The sequence below is a fragment of the Pteropus medius genome, unplaced genomic scaffold (assembly GCF_902729225.1).
Source record: "Pteropus medius unplaced genomic scaffold, Ma_sr-lr_union100, whole genome shotgun sequence".
Lineage (NCBI taxonomy): Eukaryota > Metazoa > Chordata > Mammalia > Chiroptera > Pteropodidae > Pteropus > Pteropus medius.
Window position 1 is genome coordinate 4,333,418 of NW_024347790.1, and position 27,218 is coordinate 4,360,635.

The following is a 27,218-nucleotide window of genomic DNA, read 5'->3' on the forward strand; positions in this document are numbered from 1 at the left end:
GACGGGCCTTACATATGCTTTTTCCAGACCTGCTTTTCTCTCTGTTTGAGAAAGTCCACAATGCCCATCATAGCTAAATTGTTCAGCTACTCACTACTAACTCACAGTGAACTCTGAGGCATCAAAAGCACGTTTGAAGATTTTAGGTGAAAAAAACAAACAAACATATCAGGCCTAAATATCTAAAACTCTACATTCACTGAGAGGAAGAAAGCTCTGTTAAAAGTGAGCAGCTAAATAATTAAGCATTTCACGGTCAGTGATGGCTCAAAAATGGATGGTGTGCACAGACCATGGCACCTAGGAGCTTCCATGAGCTTGTTTATATTCCCACCATGTGACACAGTGTCTGGTACATACAGGCCATTGGGAAATAGATTTATGAACTGAAAATCTGTGAAAAAGTTTTTATCTTTCTAATGACCTGGACTCTTCTAAGGAATAGTCTTCCTGAGAAAAATGCAAACATTCATACTCACTAAAGAACCTCAAAGAACATTACTGTCCTCAATTTAAAATGTTGCATCATGTAACTGAAGGGAAAGGCTTGTTACAGAAATGTAAGGATGGAGAGGGGAGGATACAGGGAGAAGTTATTAAGAAAACAGCGTTCAGTGTGCTGAAACTCAGCCTCTAAGCACCACCTCCAACTGACTTTCCAGGGAAGATTGTAATGGCCACATATAAAGCAAGTTTCAGTGCTATGCAAAGTAGCTGCCCAGGAGTGGCTAAGAATTTAATTATTAGGTCTAGTCCTATCATAACGAAGGGAAGCATTTACATAGCACTGTCTGCAAGTCGCCTGACTCCAATCAAAATACCATGACACCTATGTAGAGACCTGGGATAAGTTAGTTAGCAGAGTACCGATGGCCATAAAAGTCAGAGATTTTATGATTTTCAGGCTGCTCTTGCCACATGGGAGCAGGTGAAATCTCACTCACAGAGGACGTAAAAAGATCTGTAAGCTCTAAAGTTAGGAGCTGTCCATTTTCCTCCAGTTCCACATGGTCGCTGTCCTCAGGACAAAGGGGAGAGAAGAGTCAGAAAAATTTGAAACTTTGCCTTTGGCTTGGGAGGTCTCAGAGCCTAATTGATTCTTGTGAGTTCTTGACTTTTTATGTGGCAACTTTGAACATTAGACACCTTTGTGCTCACATTGCAGAAGAGTGGGGTAAATATTTAATTCGGTTAAATACCTCTTGAGATGTTTTTATAACAAAGGCATTTCGACTAAATTAGAACAAAATAAAACCTGTATGTATGCCCTATGACCTTTCTCGATAATTTTTATTTTTAATTGAGGTAAAAAAACAAAACAAAACATGCGATTTACCATCCTCACCATTCTCAAGTGTACAGTTCAGTAGTGTTAAGTAGGTTCACTCTGTTGTGAAACAGATTTCTACAACTTTTTCATCTTGCAAAACAGAAACTCTACATCCATCGAACAACCACCATTTTATAGTGGTTCCTTAGCAGTGGAGGAGTGGTGATGAGAATGAGAAAAATGAGGTTGGAAAGTTTTTTGTTTGTTTCTTCCATGTACACCACCAGCTTCATTTTAATATTAGACCCCTGTAGAATTTAGAGCTTATAATTCAATGAAGGGCCTCTTAAAATCACAAACCTATTGCCGTGTTCCCAGTTAGTGTCACTAATGTGGTCAAAGGTAGGGGGTGAACCTTCCAGGATAGTTCAAGAAAAATGAGAATGGAATATTATGACATATTTTAAGGTGATAATTTCTTAAAATCTACAATGAGCTTTAAGTAGTATGATAACTAAATGGTTTGATTTAACATTGTTTATCTGTAGTCACTACAAGAAATGATAGTTTAATTTGGTAATTACCTTCCTTCATATCTGCAACAACAGCAAAAATAGTGGCATAAATAACTTAATCCTCAAATCATTTATGCTTGCCTCTCGAAGCCATTTTTTCCCTTTTAATCTTTTTCTCGCCTTTCCCCCTTTATTTCATCTCCTCTCATACATAGTTTTTCTTTGAATCATTTTAAAAATTGTACTTTCTGAATTTTTTTAGAAAAATCAAGAAGCCTAGAAACATAGAACAAATTTAGAAGTAATAAAATATTATAGTAATAATCCCAAATGTAGGCTGTCCAAATTTAGATTATCAACTGTTAGACATTCATTGATTGGTTTTTACCAATACTCATTTTGGTCATTGAGAATAATAAACACTTTTGATATGACAAATAATTTTGATAACTTTTGAAAGAAAATACTCGCATTGTACACAAACACAGGTCTTTATAAGCCCAAACCGTATGCTCTCTCTGTGATACGGTTTCCTTGTCTTCAGAAGACAAGGAATATAATTAAATATGATTAGATAGAAATCATGACCAGTTTCTGACAGCAGAATTTATAACTTAAAGTGATAGAAATTAATTTCTTCAAAGATGGGAGGTTAGCTAGGTCCTTGGTTGCCACAGTGATTTTTTAATGAGAGGTCATGGGGGTAACTTTAAAGCAACAGGGTTACTGGTGAAAATCTTTTCATTCCTTTCCTTAAAATTAAAACCTTTTACCCAGTGTAACACTGATAGAACAATTTGCTATCCCCACCAGCTGAGTGGGAAGATAGAGTCTTCTGGCATTTTCACTAGCTGAGGCACTAACGGAGGGTATTGTGTACACTGACCTTTTTTTTGCCACCTTTTTCTGACTTAGAATATGGCTACAGCACAGTGGCTGTGATGCTGCTCACCCTAGGTTCCATGCTTGGGACAACACTGATCCTTTTCCACAGATGTGAGGAGAACTACAGGCTGATTTTACAGCTGTTTGTGGGCCTGGCTGTTGGGACACTCTCTGGGGATGCTCTCCTCCACCTTATTCCTCAGGTAAGCTGCTTTGGATGGAGTGTTTTTAATTTCTCTTTACATTTAGCCCCTGGAGGTGTTTAGGCAAAATTTCGCAGCACCTTATTCCATGGAAATAAATATTATTACCCAGAGCACTTGTAGGAGAAAGCAGATGAACAATCTGTACATTCCACACATTATTCTTATTTATTTATTTATTTATTTATTTTTTGAAATAAACAAAGGTGGTCAGATGTAGATTCCTATTAAGAAAAGTTCGGGGAGCATCGACTAAGTACCTGTAAATAAAAACGAATGGGCTATAAGACGTCACATTGGTTTTTCTCCAATTGCCCACAAACCTCATCCATTCTGTTCTCTGCCGCGTCTTTTGCTCCCCAGAAACTTGCATCGGCTCAGCTCCCTTGCAGGCTGGATTGTTGTTTGGGTTTGGCCAATGGGAGGCGCAACTGAAAATTCAGGGTAGAAGAGAGCGGCTGGGTATTTCTTCCTCATTCCCTGTGGCTCTGGTACCCGCTCTGGAAGCAGTGGATCACTCGCAGTCCTGCAGCTCCCACGGAAGCCTACTCCCGCTGAGCTTCAGTAACGTTGCTCCCAACCTGCGCCCTTTCGGCCCTGAGCAGCAATGGTTTCCTGGGGTGGCTAGTTTCTGGGAGTCTCGTTATCCTGCGTTCATACTCTGACATTGTGCATACCTCTGTAATAGCACCGTTCATTTGAACCATCAAAATCAAGTTCTCTTTCTTAACCCACCTAAGAGCATGCAGATGTCCCTAAGAAAAATGTGAGCATCAGAAAGCTGGCTCTTTGTTGAAGTCCTTTGAGACTCCTTATTTGTCAGAAATGAAAGGACTAGGACCCGAGATGCAAAAGAGTTCAGATGGAAGAGTCTGCAGATGATGGTCTCTATTTCCTCTGAAATCTCTTATGATGAATAACAATGGACAAATGGTCCCCCCTTTCACAAAGCCTGAGATATTAAAAATTTCTGCAAGCCTCTGACAATTTCCTACAGGGTCACTCTTGTTGCTTAGAGGCTCAATAATTATTAGATGTTCTGGAAACTGCAAAGTGAGCATTGGAGAAATGAAACAAACCATTATTAGTTTTAAGTTCCCCTGTAATCTCATTTTCTGGAAATATTTCAGGGCTTATTGGCCTGAGGCGGTGGCGGAGGCCTTTTTCTAGGTCACTGCAGTGCCTGCAGAGCTGTCCTTCACTTGTAAGATCCCAGGAAACAGCCAGAGCATCTGAAAGCTTGCTGGGTCTCCTCTGAGTGCATGGCTCAAGGCAGCCAGGGTGGTTTGTAAAATACATCGATTTGTTCTAAGGTATTGCTGTGAAAACAGATATGAATTGAATTCCCGGGAAAAAAAATTCAGCTAAAGGATTGAGAATGTATGAAAATTTAGGACACTCGCTGAAATAAGTTTAGGCTTTATTCTGTTCATTTGCAGAAGCTACTCAAAGCTGTCCCTTATTTTCTCTTATACATATTTTATTTGACCGTGATTAAATCCTATAGTGGAAATATCCATACATCTACAAACTATCTGGGTTTCAAATGTTTTCAAGAGTTGTCCTGAAGTTGCCCTGAAGGAAAGTTGAGTGTATTCGATATTGAACCTACTAATTAATATTTAAGTCAAAAAAGATTTCTTTACATTCTTTTATTTAGATCCTTGGTTTACATAAACAGGAAGCCTCAGAGTTTGGACATTTCCATGAAAGCAAAGATCACATTTGGAAACTGTTGGGATTAATTGGAGGCATCTATGGATTTTTCTTGATAGAAAAATGTTTTATTCTTCTCGTATCACCGAGTTCTAAGGTATATTTTAAATTTTATTTGGCATGAGGAATATAGTCGATAATATCGTAATAACTATGTATGGTGCCAGATGGGTACTAGACTTACCTAAGTGATTACTTCTTGGATTATGTGGATGTCTAATCACTACATTGTATATCTGAAACTAATATAATGTTGTATATTCACTGTAATTGAAAAATCAAAAAATATTTTAAAAACAGACAATTAAAAACTACCACTGTTTAAGCTTTTTAAAATCATAACTGGACATTTTAGAAGTTATATTCTTAAAGCATTTTGAATATGCATGATGATTCAGAGCAGTCCTGTGCTTCCTCAAAGTGAGACACTTTAGCAAGTATTTATCATGACGAAATTCTCCTATTATTCTTTTTTGTGCCACCCACCACTGTGGCCGATAAGCAAAATGTTAAATAGAACCATGGAATTGACAAAGGCTGCACTTGTGTTCTGGCTTTGCCACTAATTTTAAACCATCCTCATTCAGCAGGGCGTGTCTTTGGCTAACGGGCATGTGGGACATGCCCACCGTCTTGCACTCAACTCTGAATTAAGTGACCAGTCAGGCAAAGGCAAATCTGCTTCAACTATCCAGTTGGTAGGTTACTGATCTGAAGTATTTTATTGGTTTGATTACTTTCTTTATTTCTTGATGAATTGGTAAAAAAATCAGTAGGACAAATATAGAATCTACTCCTGATTTGCCTATTGTTGACCATGATAAATAGTTTGGGAAACTTTGCCAAACACCTAAAGGCTGTTTTAAAGAGTTAAAAGCATTTTTTGTAGACTCAAATCATTGCTCTCTGTACCACTCTGGAACATGTAATGACTCAGATTGACAGAATAGGCAGCAACTTAATCCTTGTGTTTATAAGTTTTCATAAACCAGTTGGCCTTTGGTTTTCCATTCTGAGTAATCCTTAGCCATGGCTAGGTGAGTGCAAATAAATACTGAACAATTAGTGCATCTGGGAGTGGGGTATTTCATTTCACAATGCAGGAGAGAACTGATTCTGTTGAAGGAGATGTCTCATAGTTCAAGTGCCTTCTGTTACATTGAGTTTTCCACATCAAAATCTTCCATGTGAATTCTCAAAAGTTTAAAATAATATCCCCATTCTAATCCTCAAAGTAACAAGTTTAAAATAATATCCCCATTCTAATCCTCAAAGTAACAAGTAAAGAGACAGAAAAAAATATGAAAGTAATAAATAATAGTTAGAAGACTTGCCTCCTAGAACCATAGCCTTCGGGGAGAAGTGGGGTATACAGTTCAAAGATAGATTACTAACAGAGTAGAGATAAAAATAAAATATTCCTGAGACATTAACACAGCAAGATGGAAATCTGACCGTAGACTACAGACCTAGAGCTAACTTGAAGATAAGAATGAAAAAAAGATTTCTTTCAAAAAATGATTTTAAAAGTCATATTGTGTTTATTGCTTAGATTCTTCACATGTTTGAGATTAGTTTTAAAATCACTCTAACACTGATTTTATTCTTTCTCTTTGAAGGAAGAGTCTAGCTCCCCACGATGCATTTAAGCACATCTCTGATGCCAACTTAATGAGTTTGGTTGTATTTGAATATTTTCCCTCACTAAGAATAGTCACTGTTACTTTGTTATTTAAACTGCAAGATCCACCTAAGCAAATAGGAATAATATGAACTTTAGGGACCATTGGGTTCAATTTCCGGTTTTTAAGGAAGGAGGGGAACTCACAATTCCTTCCAGTCAATAAGGAATCTTGGATGTTTGCCTCTAAATTCCTTTACATAGTGTGACAATCGATAGCTTTTTGGAAAAAAAAGTCCTGGAATAAATATTTGAACTCCTATCTTTTAATGGATCTACGGAGCCCTTTGATGTAATGTAAACAACAACAACAACAACAACAAAATCCCGTTTTATTTTTGTTTGTTTCTAGATCCATCAATTTCAGGCAAGAGGCCTGTCTACCTCTTCTCACCCTGTATCCTTAAGGTCCTGTCTTACTTCTCAGCATCCTTTTCCCCAAAACAGCCTGTCATTACATCTTTTGAATAGCTGCTATTATTTTAACATGTAAACTTTAAGTTTACTTTCTCTGTTTTACATTAAAAAAATAATGCTTATGTCTCATTAAATTTGTCTCAAAGTCTCTAAAACTTTGGATAATAGAATTTGATGAACATGCTTTTAAAAGAATATGTTTAAAAGGTAGATAAAAAGTATTCTTTTTACATAAGAGAATAAGAACTTGAGGCATAGGGAGGGGAAGTAACTTTCCAGAAATTGAACCATGAGTCAAGTCTCTGAAATAAAATCACATAATCTTAAACTCATATTATAGGTGTCAGTTTCAAAATCTTACTTCCTTGTTGTGAGAAAGGATGAAATGTGTTATATTTGTCTTTTGTAAGTTTGTTGGTCTACTTTCTTAATCATCAGGCTTCTTTTACTGACTGGCAAAGCCACAAAAAAAGAACAAAATGAGGTGTTGTGTTGGCATGGATTACAATGCACAATCTGCTCACAGATCAGAAGGTGACTCCTGGATCCACAGTCCCCCATACAGGAGAAGAGCCAAATTAGGTCAAGAACAAGAATCTTTTTTTTTTCATCAGCTCTTAGATTTCACAAAGGCTTACATTATTTAAGAGTCTGAATTATAGACTGTCTCAGAAGCTTCTAGCACTCTGGAAAACTCTGATCTACACAAGAGTGCTATTTTCATCTAAATACACATAATGCAAAAGCATCATGCTTGCAGACTCTCAGCCCTACCTTCTGTGTTTGTTTATGAAATCTGGAAGTTCTAAAATACTCTAGACTATTAAAAAGTCTGTTAAAAATCAACATAACTTCAGATGTTTTATTTTTCAATAAAATGATGGCTAGTGCTTATTTTCCATAATTTTTTTTTTTTAATTTAAAATAGAAAGGCCCAGAAGATTTTCAGGCAGCTGAAATTCCTATAGGCCGTGTGACAACTTTCAACAGAAAATGTGAGTACCAATTACAAAAAGCTGAACATTAAATGTAGAAAGTGCCATAGAAAAAAAGTTATGTCTGCTTTAAAGAAAATATGTCAAATATTTCATACCAAAACATTAAATGTAGAAAGTGCCATAAAAAAAAAGATTATGTCCGCTTTAAAGAAAATATGTCAAAACCATACAAATTTCATTTGGTATGTATTTTATTATTAAAACTTTTGAAATAGAATTTTTAATACTCATTCCTATCAGTCTTTCAAACATACCACGCATTAAATGTCAACTTTACTCCATTCTTTAAAAATATTGTATTCCGCAGTTGCTTAAAACTGATCTAGAAACTTCAATTAGTGTAAATACATATACGGTTATCAGTGCTCCTTTAGAATCATGCTTGCACGATGATCGAATCTTTCACTTCCTGTGAAGTCAGAAGACATTATTGCTTTTTTTGTTTTTTATCACAGTTGACTAAAAATTGGTCACAAATATCTATCTCATTTGGGATAGTTTCATTAAGGTGGTGGAGTTCAAATCTATGATACCTCATTCACAATTTATTCTATAAGTAATTTGTTCATAAAATTTTCAATGAACCTTTTTCTTTCTATGACTTTCCCTATTTCTGGATTTAATTTACCAATTTTCGATAGGAATTTATTCCTTTTTGCTTATGTTTTTCAATAATTCTTAGAATTTTTTTTCGGTCTCTTGGTTTTTGTCATTTGCTCCTGAATCTATTCCCCATTTTTCTCGTTTATGTTACTCTTTTGTGACACTCACTTCTCAGTGTTTTAATAGTAAGTAGCTATGATTAGTTATTCCCATTCTATAATATTTGTTACTCAATAATAAAAATAGTGATCATTTATTGAACAGTTATTGTATGCCAGCCACAGTGCCAAAAACTAGACATGGATTATCTGATTTAATCTATAGTTTAATGAAGTAATAATTATTATCCAAATTATATAAATGAAGAAACCAGTTGTTAGAGAAGGCAAGTCATTGTCCAAGATCACATAGCCAGTAAACTTCAGTTTTATAGAGGAGATGATTACTTTTCACATTTTTTAAGAAATGTGATTGAACCATTCTTCTTAGAGACCTCCATCTACCTTGTCATTATAATTTGACCTGCTCTAACTGCTTTAATCCTGGGATGTTGTCTCATTGCTCTCTCGGATGTCATTTCTTTTTCCTGGATTTCTTTCCTCATTTTGCTGGAATATAACTTTGAATGCTGTTTTCAAAAAGGGTCTTAGAAGATAAGTTTACTGAATCTTCACCTGTCTGAAAATATAATTATTTTGCCTACACATTTGCCTGATTGTTAGGCTAGTCATAAAATTGTTAAGTTCAAATCATTTTTCTTCAGATGTTTGAAGGCATTAATTATTCTCTCTTTTAGAGTTCAGTATTCATGTTAATCTGATTTTTCTTCTTTTTACTATCAGATTCCAACACCCCCATCTGAATTTTAGAGTTTCTTTTTAATTTTAAACTTCAAAAATGTCACCCTAAAATGGCTAAGTATGAGCTTTTTGTCATTTGTCTTAACATTAAGTGACTTTTCCATCTGAAAATGTCTTTTTTTTTTAAGTAATTTCTCTTTTTTTGCTCATCTCTTTTATTTTTCTCTGTATTATCCTCATGGAATGCTTAGTGGAGAGATGTTGTGCCTTCTGGATCGAATTTCTGTGTGCTTTAATTTTTCTCTGCTTCATCATTTTGTCTTTTAGCTTTAATTCTGAGTGATTTATTTTTTGTTATCTTTCAGATGTCTAACTTGGTCTTTAGCCATATCCATTCTGAGATTCAGTCTCTCTAGTGAATTTTATACTTTAGTAATCATATATATAATTTCCAGGAATGCATTCTTGTTCTCAAATTCCTAGTAGGCCTATAATAGACATTTCTTCGTTTTTGTTTTTAAAAGAAAAGAAGCATCTGCCCAGTCCAATTAGGAGCAGGAAGAGGATGCTGGATCATAGAATAATGACGGTCTTATTCAAATTTTTCGTAGGCCTCATAGCTCTCTTACTTCAGATATAAAACTTGGCATACAGAATGAATAATGAACAACCCAAAATTCGATTACTCAGCTGCCCTTTTGCCAGAGACATATCGAATTAGCGTCACGTATTTGGTTGCTTGTTTCATATTCTCTAATTGGTGGAGCTCAGCTTGTGTTTCAAAAGACAGGATGTGAAAAATCCTGTCCACAGTCTGATTTAAATAAACAAAAAGCAAAATGATATGAGGTCCAGCCCATGTTTCACCATGGCAAATCTCTGGTAATTCAGAAATATGGATCTCAATGTGACTGCCAGGTACATAAAGAAAGGTAAAATATGATGAATAATATTATGAAAATATTATGAATACATTATTACCAGGAATGCCTGTCTTTTCTTCTGCTGAATAATGTTTAAATTATCTTAAACAATATGCACAATGTGTTCTTTGTGGCTTGCATGCAAAAATGTGTATTTGCCTTGTGGCTTGTTACATGTCCATGATTTAGAAACCCATAATCAGAGATAATAAGATAACAGAAAACAAAAATAGGCTGCACTGTTTCCTAGAAGAATATAAATTGGGTAAAAATTTTCCGTTTGAATGTATGCTAGTTATATCAATACTATATGTAGTCATGTTGAGATCACAATTTTTGCATGCTGTAATGTTGTCGAAAGTATTACTTTAAATTATTTCATTTTGTTGTATGTTCACAAAGAAGAGCTCTATTTCTGAAAATTGGCAGGAACAGCTAAGTGACCTGGTAGCACTATTAGATTCTGAAAGCTTCCAGGCAATACCAATAAGAACTCCCTGAATTCAATAATTCATATGTGGTCTGTGTTTTTATGACTGTTGCCTAGAATCTTCTCATTTTCAATAAAGAATAAAATAAATTAGAAAACCACAAGAAGCCTATAGGTCAGTCTCGCAGTGATAATTTTAAATAAAGCATGATCATCAGAAGCAAAATGCATGGGACATCTTTGAAGCACAGTCTAAACAGCCATCTCCTGACTGACAGCCTGGGCTGTGTATGCTGTTTACTCGGTAGAAGTTACTTATTTCAAGGCGTAGGATATGAAATGAGTCAAACTATGTCCCCCCACCCCCCAATAGCAAACCATATTATAATACAGTCCCCCTGCGGTCTTAGACTATGTAACAGAAACCAGGAGGCAACCTCTTCCTATTTTTATTGAGGGTACAGTTCTTAGAATACTGTGTTCAATTTCAACAGTAACAACAGCTACTACTTACACCTGTCACACAGGATGTAGCAAGTGAGTAATTAATGAAGTTTTAGACTATAGCATCTGATTTTAATGGCTTTTCTTATCAAATGGTATACCTAGGTAGTTTCTTGTCAAAATAAGTATTATCTCCAAAATACTTTTTGCATTTCTTGGTCATTCCACTCCATAATTGGGTTATGCTAATATATAATGTTAGGTTTTTGAAAACAGAAATTCTGCGCATTAAGAACTTGAACCCAATTATGATCTAAATTATTTCATTGCTTAAACCTATTATAATCTAAATTAGTTCATGGACTCTCCACCCATCAGATAGATAACGTATATTATGTAATAGAATCCCACAGAAGCAGCGTCTCCTTCTTTTGTTCAACATCAGGCTGACTTGGTACTGAAAGTTGTTTTTGGAAAGATAAGAACATTAAGAAATTGTTCCAAAGCTAACTCTGGGATGCGGAGAGTCGGTAGACGTTCTGTCATGGTCTCATCTGGGAAGTGAATGAGGCACTTCAGGAAGGTCATTAGCACCAACTGGATGGGGAAACATGATGATCACACAATGGCAGAACATGCACTTGACACTCGGAACAGTCTAATTCAGGGGACAGTTTGGAAAAATAGACTCTATTTTAATAGACTCCATTTAATGATACATATGGAAAGGTCATTGCTAGTATTTTGGGAGGTTTTTCCAATATTATTTTTATTTATTTGGCACAGCGCGATAGAATAGTGAATGCCAGTGTGTCAGTTATCTCATTATTAGTCAGATCCATTAAAAACCAGTGATCATACATTCAAGCATGCAGCATCTCTAGTCCTGACTTATTTTAAAAGCTGAAATAAAGCAGGGTTACTTAATCTGATGCAATTTAAGAATGTCAAGGGTGAATGGGAGAGTTGGTCATATTTGAAGGATTCCATGAAATATGCAGTGCTTCTCACACCTTTATTTGGTTCTTTAGGCAAATCCATTAGCTTGTTAGCAATAATGATACTGGTTGGGGACAGCCTGCATAACTTTGCAGACGGCCTCGTAATAGGAGCGGCCTTCTCATCTTCATCCGAATCGGGAGTGACCACGACAATCGCTATCTTGTGTCACGAAATTCCACATGAAATGGGTAAGTCGGACAGTGGAATTACGGCTTCCTGCTTGTTGAGACTAATACATTTCTAGCTATGGTTTCTCAAGCTTCGTTTTCCAATATACAAGGAAAAGATGAATACTTTTCTTCCATAATTTATTTAAACATAGGCAGAAAAGAACTAGGAAAAAAATCCTGTACCTTGGGATAAAATTCAGTGAGACCCTATGACATTTCCTGGGGACAGAAGTGACTCTTTTTGGATTCTGGAGATTTCTATATGGGAGAAAGTCATTCAGAGAAACTTCCCTTTAAAGAATTTTAGCGAGGACTTTAAAATCTGCATAGTTAATGTGGGAAAAACATTAAGAGGGGACTTACCCATTATATCGGCAAACAGGCCAATGAGATAAAATAACATTTAAATTAAAGCCAAACCATGGTTCCATCAACCTGATTAATTCAAGACATCTAAAGCCAAGCTAAAATGGAAATGACAGGCATATGGTAGCAGATGCATGTAAGACTCTTTCTGGATAATCGTAATAGCCCCGTAATTTAAATCCTGCCTCCCAGGAACCAGGATGAGACAGAATAAATATTTATGAAACAGATCCAGAAAGAGTGGAGGCTGGACCCAGGCATCCATGTGCCTAGAGAGAAGGCTCTTGGCAGTTACTCCTTCTGCTTCTATTTTTAACATTACCCCCATTGGCCACCAGTGCCCTCTTGTGTTTATTGTCTACTGTCCGAAGTCTTGTTGCCAACAAATTGATCCATTCCTCTTGAAGCAGTTTATCTAAGGTCCTTCCTGAATCCAATGAAACATGCCTTGTCTGGGTACCCTATCCTATGGTTTTGTTTTTAGCTACTATAATAAAACCACAGGGAACTGTGACAATCTGTGGCAGGCCACCAACAATGTTTCAAGACCTGTTCATAGGACCAGTGCTATAATGGAATTAGGAAACTAGGTCCCCAGGCTGTATTGATTGAATTTCAGCCTCTTCTTGATCCTGCCATTTAAGAAATAGAGGCTCTCAGGTGAATAGATCATTCTTCTTTTGGAAGAAAAGAGAGAATAGCATTTTTCTAAACTCATTAAGGCCTTAAAACATTTTCTAAACAACTTTTGTGATGATTTTAAAATCTCATATTAAGTAGTTTTCTCTTTCTCCAAAGCAGTTCCTATATAAATAAAAAAGAAAAGCCCACATAGTGTTTACTACCTCGTGATTTTGCCTGGTTAGTTTCTAGGCAAAAAGATTTAGAAACCCCAGGACAGCAAGCACTTTATTTTGTGTTTATCTAAGCTGAAAATGTCACAGAACCACAGGACATCAGAAAGTGGAGAGTATGTCACAGTTCTCTCTGTATTTACTATCTTTGGGAAAAGGAATAGACTCTTGAAATGTAGCTTCCTAATAACATAATGAGTTAGCTATGAATCCTAGAAAAATGTAGGAAAATAGTTTCTTAACTGATCATTCAGCTCAATTTACATAATCAGTCTCAGCTGCTGAAATTTGAAATGACCTGATGGCATACTACCAAAACTATCATCAGTTAATCAGTAATTATATTTTCTTTTTCCCTTAATTTTCAGGGGACTTTGCTGTGCTCCTGAGCTCTGGACTTCCTGTTAAGGTTGCCATCTTGTTGAATTTTATAAGTGCTCTAACTGCCTTCATAGGGCTGTACATAGGCCTCTCAGTATCAACTGATCTATGTGTTCAAAACTGGATCTTGACAATTACTGCTGGGATGTTCTTATATTTATCCTTGGTGGAAATGGTAAGCTCTGTGGCTCTTCTATTTTGTTTTTCTAAACACTCAAAACATAGAAAAAGCAATAAAATGAGAAGGTAGATGGAGAGAAGAAAAGAATATAGGTAATAATATAAACGACTAAGAAAATAGTCTGTGTAATCCAAGAAAGTAAGTTGTAGGCAGAAGAAACATAATTTGAGATATGGAAAATATTAACATTCTTTTAGTGAATTTAAGTGGGATGAATGAAACCTATATAATTGTCAGAAAGTGATCATCAGTTGATTTTGTTCTGGCTTTGTGTCTTTAATGATGCATATACTTCCAGCTGAAAAATGAAAAAGTTCTGTTAAACAGCCAGCTATTTTGTTTATACATTGGAAAATAGTTCAACTGAATTCATCTTTAATTAAATAGCTTAATTAACCAACTATATTTTAAAAATGATATAATCTTGAAGTTTTAATTACCAAAGGGTTATCATGTGGTGGAATGAGGTCTCTAAAACTGTAATGTGTTTTTCCTAAATAAGTCTTTGCTGACACTAGTAACAATTCAGTCATCACTTTTCATCTTTTTCAATCTCATGAAGGAGTTAAACCTGGGGAATGTCATTCTTATTTTTTGTGCCTCTTAAATTCTGGTCTTTGTAAGATAAACCAGTCTTTTTTCAAGGTCAGCTTCTATTAAATTGTTTTACAACTTTAATATTTTAAGGTGAAAGTCAGAATGATGATCTGTTCTCATGGGTTGAAATAAGGCAAATAAAAATGACTTAAATTAACAAAAGAAATATTTAAGACAGAATCAATATAAAACCAATCTGAGCAAAAGTAAAATCTGTGATTACCTGTATCCTCGAGCAGAAAAATAAAATAAACAATCTTGAAGGTAATATATGTAACAGGACCTTTGGGATAGACTAGTGATGTGGCAGAATCCAGGTATTGTCCTGGCAGAAAAAAAAGAGAAATGTTTCATAAGGGGAAAAAAAAAATCTGAATGACAGGAAACTGTGCCAATAGAATCAGAATAACAGTGCATTTTTTTTAATTTTTATTTTTCAATTACAGTTGGCATTTAATATATTAGTTTCAGGTGTACAGCATGGTAGTTACACATTTATATGATGTATGAATGGCCACTGTTCATAGTTATTAAAATATTATTGACTATATTCTTTATTCTTGAAGTAGAGTTCAAGAAGGGGACTCTTCAAGTGAACACAACCATTTTAAATTCCATGGTAAAATCTTCAGACTCTCTGGTTGTTTTTCTTAATTCTCATGAGAATCAAATAGGTGAGATAAACATCAAAATATACATCCATGTTTAGAAATGTCCTTGTATGCTATTTATAATACTCAGAAAATTTCCTAATCTTGATAGTGAAGGTAGCTAAGTGGGGTGAATTCTGCCCCTCTTTTCCAAGCCCCAGTCCCCAACACATAGTAAATGTACAGAATCCTTTAATCCTCCCAATTTGAGAAATCTGGATTTCTAGACTTTTATGACTTTGAAAGTACACTGTCATTCATCACTAAATGTTGGAAACTACCTTTTATTTAAAATGTCTATACATCTGTCTTCGAATTCATTCTTGAGTCTCCCGATTATCAGCTTTCTATTTCGAATTTCTTTCCTCTTTGTGAGTCAGTTGGGGGCAGTTACCGTATTCTTTTGAAAGTCTATTCTGTGTTTTGTTGTTGTTACTGCTGTTTTTTAAACACAGTCTGAATCTCTCTTCAAGTATGATGGGTGTATGTGTATGTAGTCAATCCATTTTCTTTTTAGGGAGTCTACTCTCCCAAAATTGACCTGAGAAGATTATCAAGAAACATTTATCATGCAGAACTAAGCTAAATATATCATTTTCCCCTCAGTGTTTCTCTTCCTGATTTGTAAGGGTAAGCAGTTGCTCCTAAGAAAGCAGTGTGGCTGATATCCTACAAAATTCCAACTAGAAAAAGTCTCGATCTTGTTGCGAATTGCTATTGGCAAAGGAAAAACCAGCATCTTGGCAAGAAGACAGAAAGTAAAATATTCTGCGCTTCCTGGGGCTACATCCTATAATCCAGGTCACCTGCTCTCACGGCCTTTTGAGTAATTTCTAAACAAATATCAGCAAGTTTAACCATTGCTGTACTTGGACTGTGCCAAAGAAAATAGTCTTTTGTCATTTAAAGCGAAGAAAACAAGATTTCACGGGTCTGTAAATAGCAAAGAAAATAAATGACAACAACTAAAGGGGACGGGGGACCGATTTCACACATGGGATATTTACTAAACCCTGGAAATTTACCAGCAGGGTTAATGTTAAAAGATTAGATAGATTTCTGCTTTGCTTGTTTGTTTCAAAGAAATTGGGTGTGTTGTTCCAAACAACTACGAGAAAAAGAACTAGGAGCAAAATTGGGGCCATTAGCAATGAAGTCAACAAGGAAAAAAGTCTTCTCTAGGGAAATCTGCCAGCCTACATTTTCCAAAGTGGCATCGCCTTACCCAAGCACAGTAACTCCCAGTTGCACTGAATAGTTTCTAAAGAAAGTTAAGAATGAATATAGCTCTGGGTGGCCAGAGGAAATTCATTCTCTGTTATAATCGGTGTCCTAGACTGGGTTCCCCCCAAGCAGAGGCTAAGACAAAGGCAATTCATTTGAGAGATGAGCCCAGGGAGCAGGAGTGAAGGACAGATCCAGTGAAACAGAGAAGGATGAAAAGTCAATAAAACAATGATTTTTTAAATTAAATTTGGGAGGGAAGGGGTGACATTTGTTAACAAGATTCCATAAGTTTTAAGTGCATGATTCTATAATGCATCATCTGTATATTGTTTTGTGAGTTCACTACCCAAAGTCCAGTCTCCTTCCATCACCCTTTACCCTCTTTATCCTCCTCCCACATCCCTTCCCCTCTGATAATCATCATTCTCTTATCTATGTTTATGAGTTTGTTTTGTTTGTTCATTTATTGCTTTCTGTTTTATATCCCACATATGATCGAAATCATATGGTTCTTGTCCTTTTCTCTCTGGTTTATTTCATTTAACATGGTACTTTCAAAATTCATCCATGTTGTCGCAATGGCAGCATTTCATCACCTTTTATGGCTGAGTAGTATTCCATTGAATATATATATATACTGCATCTTCTTCATCCAGTCATTGATTGAAGGACACTTAGGTTGTTTCCATGTCTTGACTGTTATAAATAATGCTTCAATTAACATAGGGGTACATATATCTTTATGAACAGATGTTTTCAAAATTTTCAGGGAGATACCCAGAAGAAGGATTGCTGGGTCAGATGGTAGCTCTGGCTATTCTTAATTTTTTTTTTTTTTTTTTTTAGCAGCCTCCATACTGTTTTCTGTAGAGACTATACCACTTTACATTCCCACCATTGGTGTCGGGGGTTCCTTTTCTCCACATTCTCTCCAACGTTTGTAATTTTTCATCTTATTGGTAATAGCTATTCAAACAAGTATAAGGTAGATATGTCATTGTGGTTTTGATTTGCATTTCCCTAATAGCTAGTGACACTGAGCATCTTTACATATGTCTGTTGCCATTTGTATGTCTTCTTAGGAAAAGTGTTCAGGTCCTCTGCCCATTTAATTGGGTTTTGTTGTTGTCGTATGAGTTCTTTATATATTTTGGATAATAGCCCCTTATCTAACGTATTGTTTGCAAATATCTTTTCTCATTTGGTTGGCTGCTTTTTGTTTTATTGATAGTTTCCTTTGCTGTACAGAAGCTTTTAGTTTTTTTTTTTTTAATCCCATTCATTTATTTTTTTAAAGTTTACTTCCCTTGCCTGTAGGGCAAGTTCACAAAAACCCCTCTGAGACCAAGGTTCATAAGTTTAATACCTATGTTTTCTTCTGTGTATTATATTAAAATCATTTTTTTTTAAAACTTGACCATTGCTAGGGGGGATCCATAACTCAGGACCTTCTCATGGGGCTCCTGTCCCCATTGTTTAGAGCTGGCCCCATGAGCATGACCCTCCATACCCACAAGTTGTGCATACTTGAGTGCCAAGGGGGTGCTCATGGGGTCCCATGCCATCGCATCAGAGAAACCCAAGGCAAGAGAAAGAAGAAGGCAGGATGGGCCCGAAGCCCAGCCTTGTGCAATCAAATCAACGCCTCCTTGGAATTGGTCTCTGAAGTTCTGAGGTGAGAAATGGGGCTGAGAGAATATGAAATAGCACACAGGTGACGTCCATTAACAGTTGACCCCTTCTACCACTCTAATATGCTCATGTTTTCCTTAAAAGTCTCATCCATCCAAAGTCCCTTAATGGGGTAGACAGCCAAATGCCACAAAAACTTAATACAAAATAGTTAGTGGAACAAGCTTCAAACCCTGCTGATCTTGATGCCGTTTTTTGCTATTCATCAGCTCTATCCTCCAGCTCCCAATCTTGATTCTCCTTACCTTTAGCCCGCACTTTGGTTGACCTGGATTTCTTTCCTCAGAGGACAGCCCAGGTCTTCACCGAGAGATCTCCCTTGACCTTGTGAGGTCATATTTTCTGTAGTTACCTGTTCACTGTTGTCAAAAGGTATGGAAGCATTAAGAGATGCTTCAAGTAATCTCCAGGTTCCTTTATGTAGTCCTCGCTTACTCCATTGTGTAGCAATACCTCTAACTCCCAATGGTGACTGGTGACAATTACTCCTACCAATATTGTAACTTTTGGCATGAGGAACTCAAATGACCAGCGGGTAGTAACAGCTTCAAGTTCAGTGGAAATAGTGTCTGGTGTATCTTCTTTAAGAACAAAGGTCCGTGGTCTGAGAGGGCTAAAGTTTGCAGTAATAGGAAGCACAGATTTCATAAGTAGAAAAGCTGACAATGCTTATGTACCATTGTTTCATGACTTTCTCTGCTATTTCTGCTCTTATCTCTTATTTTCTTCCTTCTACTCACTTTGTATTTAATTTTGTTTATTTTCTTGCTTTACAAGGTAGAATGATATAGCATTGATTTCACATCTTTCTTCTTTTCTAATATAAGCATTTAAAGTTAAAAATTTCTCACTAGTACTGCTTTAGCTGAATCCCATATATTTTAATATGTTCTGTTTTCAATTCCGACCATTTCAAAATACTTTTTAATTTCCCATGTAATTTTTTAAAATACTTAAAATTTTTTTCAATCGACATACAATTGGTATACAATATTATATTAATTTCAGGTGTACAACATAGACATTTATATAACTTATGAAATGATCACCCCAATAAATCTAGTAACCATCTGACACCATACATAGTTGTTAATGATGTTATTGACTATATTCCCTATGCTGTACTTCACATCCCCATGACTATTTTGTAACTACCAGTTTGTACTTCTTAATCTCTTCCCCTTTTTCACCCATCCCCCAACCCTGCTCCCATTTGGCAACCATCAAAATGTTCTCTGCATCTATGAGTTTGTTTCAGTTTTGTTTGTTTACTTTTTCTTTAGAGTCCACATGTAAGTGAAATCATGTGGCATTTGTCTTTCTCTGTCTGACTTACTTCACTCAGCACAATACCCTCTGGGTCCACTCATGTTGTTGCAGATGGCGAGATTTTATTCCTTTTCATGGCTGAGTAATATTCCATTGATATATGTAACACTTCTTTTTTATCCATTCATTCATTGATAGACACCCAGGTGGCTGCCATATCCTGGCTATTTTAAATAATGCTGCAAAGAACCTAAGTGATCATAAATCTTTTTGAATTAGTGTTTTGAATTTCTTTGGATGAATACACAGAAGTGGGATTACTGGGTCCTTCTTTGTCTCTTGCGATATAGCCTTAGTTTTAAAGTCTATTTTGTCTTATATAAATATTGCTACCCAGATTTTTTTCCCTTTCATTTCCATTCTCATGAAATATTTTTTCCCATCTCTTTACTTTCAGTTTGTATGTGTGTGTCCATCTGAAGTGAGTCTCTTGTAGGCAACATCTGTAAGGGTCTTATTTTCTTATTCATTTAGCCACCTTATGTCGTTTGCTTAGAGCATTTAAGCCATTTATATTTAAAGTAATTGTTGATTAGATATGTAGTAATTGCCATTTTATTCACATTTTTGAATTTTTTTTTTCTTCTTAAAGAAGCCTCTCTGACATTTCTTGTGATAACTAGTTTGGCGATGATGAACTCCTTTAGCTTTTTCTTGTCTGGGACTCTATCTGTCTTTCAATTCTAAATGGTAACTTTGCTGGGTAGAGTAATCTTGGTCGTATTATCACTTTGCTTTTTATCACTTTGAATATTTCCTGCCAATCCCTCTGGCCTGCAAAGTTTCTGTTGAGAAATCAGCTGACAGTCTTATGAGAGCTCTCTTGTAGGTAACTAATTGCTTTTCTCTTGCTGCTTTTAAGATTCTCTCTTTGTCTTTAACCTTTGGCATTTTAATTATGATGTGTTTTGGTATGGGCCTGTTTGGGTTCTTCTTGTTTGGGACTCTCTCTGCTTCCAGGGCTTGTATGTTTCCATAATTATTTTTCTTCAAATAGGTTTTCTGTTCCTTGCTGTCTCTCTTCTCCTTCTGGTAATGCTGTGTCATGAATATTGGTATGCTTGATGTTGTCCCAGTGGCCCCTTAAACTATCCTCATTTTTTTTGGATTCTTTTTTCTTATTGCTGTTCTGATTGGGTGTTTCCTGCTACCTTATCTTCTAAATCACTGGTTTGATCCTTTGCTTCATCCAATCTACTGTTGATTTCCTTTAATGTAGTCTTCATTTCAGGTATTGTATTCCTCGTTTCTGACTGGTTCTTTTTGTTTTCTATCTCCATTTTTATGTTTCCTATCTCTTTGTTAAAGTTCTCACTGAATTCATCTACTCTTCTAAGTTCATTGAGCATTGATATAACCAGTATTTTGAACTTTGCATCTGGTAGATTGCTTGTCTCTATTTTGTTTAGTTCTTTTTTCTAAAGTGTTGTTCTAGTCATTCATTTAGGACATGTTTCTCTGTCTTCTCATTTCGGCTCCCTACTTGTGTTTGTTTCCATACATTAGGTAGGGCTGCTATGTCTCCCAGTCTTAGTAGAGTAGTCTTATGTAGTAGGTGTCCTATAGAGCCCAGTGTCTCAGTCTCCCTGGTCACCTAAGCCAGGTACTCCCAGTGTGTCCCTTGTATGGGTTGTGTGTGCCCTCCTGCTGTAGTTGAGCCCTGGTTACTGTTTGCATGTCAATGGGAGTGACTGACCTTTGGTCTGATTGGTAGTGAGCAGGATTTGCTTTAACAGGGCTCTGGTGCCTATTTAGTCTTCTCTTTGGGTGTGTCATCCTTGAATGGGGCCCCGGGTGGTGCTCCAGCTCAAACTGAGAAGCCACCAGGTGTGCTGGCCCCAGGGCCTCCTGAGAAGGGTCCCATGGCAGGCCAAGTTCAGGTGCAGCCTGTTTCTTGCCCAGGGCCACCTCACATAAGCCACTGAGCAATCTGCAGATGGCAGCCACCCTTGGAGGTGCCTGGATAGGCTAAGCTATGAACTGAGGCCGGCTGCCACTAGTGACAGGCGCAGGCTCAGCAAGAGGTATGGGGCCCACCGATGCCACATGCTGCTTATTTGGGGTTTGTGAATCTTTGAGAGATTTTAGGAAAGTCTGCAGCATGAGCCAAGACAGGCTGTATGGAAAAACCACTGGAAGTGGCTTGTGCGGGCTGCATGTTGGGAGGGGCGGGGTCTCAGGGAAGCACTGGGCGGGGCGACCAGTGGCAGCTACATCTGTGGAGACTCAGACATGGCGCCTGCCTAGGTCTGGAGGCAGCGGGTGGGAGAGCTCAACAAAGAAACAGTGGAATTTGCCAGCACTTCTGTCTGAGAGAAAGCTGTCCGTCCAGCCCTCGCCCTGAAGCCAGACAACTCAGCCCCTCCCTGGACTTTCCTCGCGTCTTTCACGCTTCGGCCCCAGTGCTGGAGCCTAGAGCGAGCAAGTCCGTCAGCGGTAAGTCCACGCGCCGGCCTCTTAAGGGGAGCGTCTGGTACTTCAGCCTCCTCTGTGTCACTCAGACACAATCTCTGCTGGTCGTCATAGTCAGAAGTTGTGGGACTCTCTCTCTGGCACTGGAACCCTAGGCTGGGGCGCCCTGTGTGAGGCTGGGACTCTTCACTCCTCCAGAGGGACCTCCACAGTTGAGATGTCCCTTCCTGTTTTGAACCGCCACATGTGGGTGTGGGACCAGCCCATTCAAGTCTTTGCCCCTTCTCCCAGTCTCCAGGTGGCTTCTTCTGTATGGGCTTAGTTGTAGGACTTCTGTTCCCACTGATGGTTGTTCTGTAGTTTTAGTTGTAATTTTGATGTGGTTGTGAGAGGAAGTGAGTACAGCATTTACCTAGTCCTCTGTCTTGACTGGAATTCTCTCTCGTAGGTTTTTTCTTTTTTTTTAGCCATGTTATATAGAAATATGTTGCTTAATTTCTCAATATTTGGAACTTTTAAAAACATTATTTAGCTATTGATTTCAATTCCTTCACAGAGAATATACTCTAAATTATTTAATCCTTTGAAATTTTCGTGACTTGTTTTATGGCCCAGTTTATGGTTTATCCTGGTGAATAACCCCGTGTGCATTTGAAAAGTTCATGAGCACAGCAGGTGTTGGGTGTGAAGTTCTGTGAATATCAAATTAGTTGATAGTGTTATTTATATTTTCAAATTCTGTACTGGTATTTCTCTCTGCTTGTTCTGTTAATTATGGAGGAAATGATATCAAAATATAAACTTATATTTGTGGGTTTGCCTATTTCATTCTTAGTTCTATCAATTTTGCTTCATGCATTTGAATCTCTGTTATTAGACGCATGCATAATTAAGGTTGTTATATCTTCCTGATGAATCAATGCCTTTATCATGCTGAAAAATTCCTCTTTATTTCTGGCACAACTCCTTATCTTGAAGTCTTTTTTTCTGGTGCATCTGCTTTCCTGCTCACCGTTTTCACAGGCTATCTTTTCCATCCTTTTATCTTCCACCTATTTGTGGAAAGTAAGTGGTGGTGCCTTGGTAGAATATTTGAAGTGTCACATAACAGAATTGTCTGATACAATCAGTAATCTCTGTGATTAATAGCTTAGTATCCACTTATCTGATTTATCCACTTTCCCTGAATCTTATTTACAACCAGATCTATTGGTTTGCTGTCTTTTTCATAGACCCATGTTTGCTACAAAGATTTCACGAGAATTGTTTTCTATAGATATAATGACCTAACTCAAAGATATGTCCTAATACATGTCCTAATCTTGGGAACCTGTAGATATGTTATCTTACATGTCAAAAGGGGCTTTGCAGATGTGTTTAAGGTTTAGCACCTTGAGGTGGGGAGATTATCCTGGATTATCTGGGTGGTCCCAATCTAATCAAATCTCATTAGTCCTTAAAAGTGGAAAAGCTTCTTCATCTGGGGTCAGAGAAAGAGATGCGATGACACAAGGAGGGTCCGAGAGATTTGGCGTTGCTGACTTTGAAGATGGAGGAAGGGGTCCAGGAGCCAGGGAAGGCGAGGAGCCTCTAGAAGCTGGAAAAGGCAAAGAAACAGACTGTCCCCATGGCTCCAGAATGGATAGCAGTCTTGCTGACGTATTAATTTTAGCCCTATGACCCTGTTAGACTTCGGTAAGATAATACATTTGTGTTATTTTAAACCACCAGGTTAGTGATAATCTGTTAACGGCAGCCATGGAAGATGAGTACAGCCCTGTTAGTACCTTAATTCGATGTGCCTGGGAACAGAGAGCTATGTAGGAGTGTCTCATTCTGTCTGAGAACCAGAAGTTCCTTATAAGAAAATTCTCAGAACTGAAAGTCTGGAGCATTTCTCAGCTCCACCTTCTCTAACATTTACAAAATTTCTCAATAGGAGGAAAAGACAAGTCCCAGAAGTATTGTTTTTTTTGTTTTTGTTTTTGTTTTTCTTCAGTAGTCTGGATAAGAGAGAACTTATTTTTTAATGACTGTGATTTATTATTTAAAGAATAAATTAATCCATTAAAAAAACAAGTCGATTATGCCAAGGAAAAATTTATTTTGGATCTGAAACAAGTTTCAGACCTTTAGGCATTTTTTCCTAAGGTTTTAGATCCTGTGAAACTGCTTCCATAACAACAGGCCCATAGAAACCTCAAGGGGCTGTCACTATGGATGTAACTGGAGATGTCCTTAAAATTGGGGGACCGGACAACTGCCCAGGATCCAATATGTTAACGACACCCAAGCTGACAGTGAAGGAGCTGTAACTCAGAGAGGTAGGTAGTGGAGAAGGAAGCACCTCACAAATTCATGCCAGAACCAAATAAAACTGAAGTGCCCTATCCAGGTCTGTCAAGGCAAATTAGTTGAGAATACACCTTATTTCTCTCCACCCATCCCGCTTACTACTTGGGTTTCCTGCTCTCTCCCCTCTTCCCTCTGTCCTTTTTTTTTTTGGATGCTCTTCGAAAACTTCTCTTCCTCATCAAGACTGTTGCTAAAGTTCCTTCAATCTTTATTTCATTTATATAATAATGGAGGAGGAAACAGCAAGATTGAAGAGCAGTTACTTAGAGCAATTTCCTTATCTCCCCTCTTCTGGGGAGTGTCTCCTCCAAGGGAAATTACAGCCAGGCTTTGCCTAGAACATTATCCCGTTTCCAGATAATTTTTTGTTGTATGAAAGGTAGAGTAAGAGTATTTAAAATTTGAACTTAAGATCTCTGCTTTTTAAAATGTAGCCAAGCATACAAAAATTAGATTTGAGTATTAAGCCCAGTGAATAAATAGGATTATCAGTAGTCCAGATGAAGAGCATCCATTGACGTCTCTACAATTATTTTAATTCAGTAGATAGTACAGCTTCATGATAGTAAATCAAGTGTAAAGAACATAAATTGACTGACTAAACAGACACCTTTCTAGCTAGGCTTCCTCTCTTAATCACATGACTATAAAATTAAACTAAAATAAAATTGTATACTTTTAGGATGGTGATCCTATTCTTTATTCCCCATCATTCTTTATTTTCCAATTTATTGAGTTTGAGTCTGTCTTACAGAAATCTAGATAAGTCTAATACAATTCAGCCAATAATCTCTAATTACCAAGTTGGCTCTGATAAATAAGTCCTTTCTCTATCAAAAAAACTAGTAAGCTATCTTTTCTTTGTAGTTTGGCAATATCAAGATGTAATGCCCTTTAAACAGTATCCATCCATAGAAAGGGGATATTTTGTTTGAAAAAGACTTATAAAATAACATTGATATACATATTTGCTTTCGATGTGTATTGTACTTGAAATCAGTAAATGCAGCTAACACCATTTCAAATACTCTTTTGCTGTGGAAAAAAATGACAAGCATTTAAAAACCATTTCAGGCAACAAAATTATATAATTTAACATTCACAATTATTTCTTTACAAGAGTGAAAAGGATGAACCATTCTTATGAACAATTTTAAAAGATCTATTCTCTTTCTCTAAAAATCAGTCAAACCATCTACTTTAATGTTTTTTTCTACTGAGAAAATGATTAATAGACCCAATTTGGATGAATGTTGAGCTCTGTAATTTTAAAAAATTGACCACCGGAAATGTTTATACTTTTCTGCTACTTATGCCTCTTTTCTTCTAGCTAGTCTCTGAAATCACAAGTGTAACACACACACACACACACACACACACACACACACACTGACACTAAGGACACACACAGAGCTTTCAAAGTAATCCATTTCTTAGAAAAATGCCGAAGCTGGCTGATGGCTCTATTTGCTGAGTTATACGATTAAGAATTTTTCTAACTGAATCACTTTCCCTGAGGAAAAAATAGGTGGATTGTTAAATACAAGTGAAAAGCAGGTAACATTTTTGTCTCTCCTAATTGTGTGTGGCAATGATGTGGTCTTTGTCTTACAGCTCAGTTTTCAAAAAAGTAAATTTTATTTATCTTCTGGTGCAAACTGCTTCACGAATTCCCTTGGGAAGATACCATTGAGAAGTTAGAAGTCTATAGTATCCTGTATTTGAATTTTCAACCAATAATATATCTACTTCTGACTTTTAAAAAAATAACCTTGAGATAAGCCTTCAGTTTGGCGATTCCTGATATCCCGAGTTGCAGTCCTTGCTTTTTTGCTTGATAAGAAAGCTTAAAACTACTGTATTAAGTTGTCTTCGAACATAGGTGCTAATTGAAAAAGACCTAAAATCAAAACAGGACCTACCTGTGTCAACAGGAACAAACCTCCCTATTTAAGGATATTGTTGAGTCGACATAGTAATCTGCATTGAGGATCTTACTATTAATAATCATATGATGCTAAGAGAGAACACACTCTAACATCTCTCTTTACATTGCTATCAAAAGGGATAACTGCGAAAACGAATTCAACAAAACAAAGAGAGAAATTTACATAAACAACAACAAAAAATAGACTGTGTTGAAGCCATACCAGATTTACTGATTTAAAATTTTAGGAGATTGTTAAAAACAAGAATTGATACAAGATTTTTCAGCAAATATTCTAGACCAAACTTTAATTCTCCAGAATATTGCAGAAAGAGAAATCCAGCAGGGGCCTCTGGAGATTTTGAAGCTAATGAAACCTCATCTCAGTGGATAGGCAACCGACCCCAACCAGGTCCACCCAGAGGGACAGCCAGGTTCCTTTAAGGAAAGGAGACTCTAGACTTCCCTCTATCTTGTCTCTGTCTTATCTCTAGCAGACAATCACAAAGAAATTCAAAGTAGTTCACACTGCAGACTATAAAAGGAAGAAAATCTGATCCTCCAGCAATGAATTATTTTATGGTTATTAATTAAGCCCGAGGCTATCAGAGCCGAGTTTATTGTCTTAGTCCATTCAGGCTGCTGTAACACAAAAAGAAAAGCATAGATTGAGTAGGTTAAACAACAAACATTTATTCTCACCGTTCTGGAGACTGAGAAGTCCAAGATCAAGGTGCTGGCAGATTTGATGTCTGGTGACTCCTAGTCCATAGATCACCACCATGCATCTCTAGAATGTTTTCATCTCTTTGTCTTCTCACATGGTGAAGAGCAGAGGAAAGCAAGCTCTCTCGGGATTCTCATAAGGGCACTAACCCAATCATGAGGGCTCCAACTTCACGACATCATGTCACCATAATTACTTCCCAAAGGCCTCATCTCCTAATACTGTCCTATTGTGAGATAGGGTTTCAACATATGAATTTTGAGGAGACACAAACATTCAGTTCATAACATTTATGCTCTGGGACTTTGTGATCTAAACATAACCCAGAAATTCACATTGCTCAATGCAAATTGATGAAGTGAATTCTTACCAGGCAGTAAATGACACTTCTTCCTATCACATGGTTTCTTAAATGTAATCTAAATGCTGCTCATTGTAATATAATAATAAGCTGGAGAGAGAG

At 36.8% G+C, this 27,218-nt stretch overlaps 1 protein-coding gene across 2 annotated transcripts in view; it reads left to right on the forward strand.

Moving 5' to 3' along the window:
* The window catches only part of SLC39A12 (solute carrier family 39 member 12), a 68,965-nt gene that overhangs the window by 26,789 nt on the left and 14,958 nt on the right, over window positions 1–27,218 (forward strand). For both annotated transcript variants that reach the window (XM_039877501.1, XM_039877500.1), the window contains 6 exons: window positions 2,701–2,873; window positions 4,534–4,686; window positions 5,177–5,287; window positions 7,616–7,682; window positions 11,917–12,075; window positions 13,646–13,833. In XM_039877501.1, coding sequence (XP_039733435.1) covers window positions 2,701–2,873; window positions 4,534–4,686; window positions 5,177–5,287; window positions 7,616–7,682; window positions 11,917–12,075; window positions 13,646–13,833 — 851 coding nt within the window. The remainder of the gene's footprint in view (window positions 1–2,700; window positions 2,874–4,533; window positions 4,687–5,176; window positions 5,288–7,615; window positions 7,683–11,916; window positions 12,076–13,645; window positions 13,834–27,218) is intronic.